The sequence below is a fragment of the Trametes versicolor genome (genome assembly GCF_000271585.1).
Source record: "Trametes versicolor FP-101664 SS1 unplaced genomic scaffold TRAVEscaffold_1, whole genome shotgun sequence".
NCBI classification, from domain to species: Eukaryota; Fungi; Basidiomycota; class Agaricomycetes; order Polyporales; family Polyporaceae; genus Trametes; species Trametes versicolor.
In genome coordinates this window covers 4,325,979-4,329,438 of record NW_007360321.1, presented here as the reverse complement: position 1 = coordinate 4,329,438, position 3,460 = coordinate 4,325,979, and the positions used below count along the sequence as shown (strand labels likewise).

Below are 3,460 nucleotides of genomic sequence, written 5' to 3'. Positions count from 1 at the left end.
CTTGAATACTGTGACATCATTATACTATACCAGTGGAGGAAATTCCCTGGTTTATTTATGCAGTGCCTTTGATAGCATCCATGTTAGGATGCATCAGTTCAAGTGCTATATCAAGTAATGCATATTTGAATACCTTGAAGGCAATAAAAAATGCTTAAAACCAAAAATGGGAGTTTGGATGTCTGAGTTTTTTTAGCAGATGACAGCAGTGGAATTGATACAAGATCAATGCATATGGATGATGTGGATTGTTTAAAGGCTCATATCTACTACATATATCAACACAGCATCCATAGTTTGCTCTGGGCCAGATCTAAATGCATTATCAATCTGAATTCTTAGCCCAACTATATGAATTATACTAAGATATATGTACCCTCATCAATCGGACCTGCCAGTTATGGCCCTCTCTAGCCAAGTGAGGTGGAGGGGGACAACAAGGGAGACTTCAACGGGGATGCTGATTTCTTGCTCCCAACTGGCGTTGAGGGAGGCGATGACGATGACAGGTGGGTTGATGAAGTGGTGGCTATGATGGAATCGAATTTGAGCGCAAGGTTTGGCCTGTTTGCCTCTGCTTGACCAAGGTCAGCGTATCTTCCCCTCTAGTCAACAGTTGAGTTGACCATTGTACCATTAGATCTGCAAGTTCGCCTCGAAGGTCGTGAATTTGAACACAATCCTCCTGCCTGCCTACAAGAAGCGGGTTGCCGAGTTGAAGCTTCCCGAGTGCCTGATCCCGCGCGACGTGGCCACTTGGTGGAATTCCATGTATGATATGCTGACAGTGGCATTGGAGTATAGGAAGGTGGTCAATTCAATGTGCGCAGACAGAGACCTGGGGTTGCAGAAGTATGAGCTGGGTGCACGGGAGTGGACAATTGCTCGCCAGCTCACCAATTTGCTTAAGGTTTGAACTTTAACCTTAATTCTTGAGCTGTGCAGCTGACAAACCTTATCCCCTCGCGTGCCCGCTGTTGCACACGTGCCTGCACCTCAATTGCCCCTCTCCTCATCATCTTTTCCTCCCCAGATCTTCAAGGATGCATTGTACTTCTTCTCATGCGGATCTCCCAATCTGGCCACTGTCATCCCAGCCATGGACCTTATTGACCAGCGGCTCGCTACTGGCCACATGCAGACCTCCAAGTATGACTTTGCGATCTGCATGGCCATGGGGTTAGCAAAGAAGACCCTGAACAAGTATTATGAGCTCACAGACTCTTCGAAGGCATACTGCATTGCCATGAGTACGTCTCATCTTATTTTCTCGGTGTTCTATTTGTTAAGGCACGTCATGTTGCAGTCCTGCATCCGAGCTACAAGAAAGCTTACTTCGAAAAGGCCGCGTGGCTCGCCAAGTGGATCGACGTCGCCAAAGAGCTCGTCCGCACACAGTTCAACAAGACTTGGGTGAAGAGGGCCATGACTGGCAGGTCCGATTGATGAGGGTATGTATCCTGCAGTATATTTATGTAGTTGGACTGATAATTTGAATTAATGATGCATTCAAATCTGGTACAGAACAAATTATAGACCTGTGTTAATAATATAGTAGATATGAGACTTTGAACAATCCAGATCATCTGCATGCATTAATTTTGAATCACTTCCACTACTATCATCTACAAAAGAATACTCCCATTTTTATTGAAAGTGCTTTTTATGATACTGAAGCATCCAAATATGCATTATTTGATATTGTGGATGATTTGATACAACCTGACATGTATGCTTTCAGAGAGGCACAACACAAATGTCATTAGGAATTTCTTCCACTGATATAACTGGTATAGTATGATGACATCACAATATTCCATACAGTCAAAAACAGCCCAATGGGACACCACCCCCCAATGGGATACTTGCCTGTTTTAGTAGGATCTTTACTATTTCAAGCAATTAGGCGCTGTTTCTCTGTCACTGCAAGGGCGAAAATGGCGCCCATCCGCCAAAATATTGCTATATCAGGCAGGTGTCCCGTTGGGGGGTGGTGTCCCGTTGGGCCGTTTTTGACTGTATATTGTGGCACAGAGTAATGATCCAAGCTTACTTGAACTGCCCAGGGTACTTAGCTATAACACCACATGTCACTTGGAGATCCTTATCTCACCATAGTGCAGATGTGTTGAATAAACAAAGCTATGAGTGGGAAAAGACAATGAGCATTCACTTAACACTGCATATATTCAAGCTATTCTACAAGTACAGCATAAGGGAATGAACTAGTCAGTTCTTTGTTAGGTGAGTAGGAATACCAGATCTTGCATAAGCAGAAATACATCCTAGAGCAAACAGTTGGGCGATGGGCTCACACTGTGCTTGGCGGCAGTGCTCACCCTCCAACAAGATGTCCTCATTTGATCATTTAATAACACAGCTCAACCCAGACTCCATTTTATTGCACATTCGGTTATTTCCCTCTGCAAAAGACACTCTTATAGCATTTTTCAATCTCTAGCATCGACCAGTTGTTTTTATAAACCTAGCCACATCAGCAAATGGAGCCATATTGACACCATAAGTGCGGTGTTATTTATGCCATATGACAGTCATTTAATTGACATGTTGATTGAGGTTGATTCTCTATCATTATTGGCCTTTATTGAAGCCCTAGATCCTGTTCATCAGATTCAAATTACTCCTGATACATTATTTTTGTGTACTATATTGCTGCGGTATACTGATCCTTTCTGCAGCCCAAAGGCTGTTGCCAAGAAGGCTGCTGCTCCGGCTCAGGCTAAAGGTGCCAAGGCTGCAGCAGTGCGCAAGACCACAGCTCCTGCCCGCAAGGCCCCGGCAGCATCTGCCACTAAGTGAGTGTCGCTCTCTCCTCATTAGCACAATTTTCTCAGCCACCATAGAGGGAAGGCCGTCCGTGGCAAGGCAGTGCGGGCCATTGACAGTGACGTGGAGGAAGGCTCCGACGAGTCCGACATCCAGACAGAGTCTGACCTTGGCATGGAGGAGGCTGCTGCTGACAATACCTCGTACGTTGCTCTGCATGGTTTTTCGTTTGATGTGCTTCAGTTCTGAAGGGTATCCTTACAGTGACAATGAAAGTGTCTCTGCGGACGTCATGATGATCAGGTAAGATATGCGACATCAGCCCCATGCAAATCTAACACTGCATGCAGCGATGACGAGGAAGACAGCCGCCAGGAGGTTGAGCTGACCCCGAAGATTGGGTATGTGTCTTCACTTTATGCTGTGCTTCTCTGATATTGTATGTTGCAGACGCAGCCGTGCTGCCAACTCTAGCCCGCCATCTACCCCGAAGACTCCGTCGCCTGTGTGAGTGTTATTACTCTGCTGCATTGCTGCTATCTGTCATCTAATACTTTGCCGCAGCAAGCCCAGTCGTGGCAGAGCCGTCAAGCCGAAGTCCACCCCCGCTAAGCGTGCCAAGCAGTAAGTGTACCGTGTTGTTATTGTGGTACACCATTGGACTAATCATCCA

At 45.8% G+C, this 3,460-nt stretch overlaps 1 protein-coding gene across 1 annotated transcript; it reads left to right on the top strand.

Annotated features, from left to right (window-relative positions):
- Positions 1–676: 676 nt before the first annotated feature.
- TRAVEDRAFT_109692 (uncharacterized protein) lies at positions 677–1,417 on the top strand (the record flags this gene model as incomplete). Its single annotated transcript, XM_008035111.1, has 2 exons — positions 677–910; positions 1,043–1,417. Coding segments are annotated over 2 exons (609 nt in total), but the record flags the coding sequence as incomplete, so codon positions are not given.
- Positions 1,418–3,460: the final 2,043 nt, after the last annotated feature.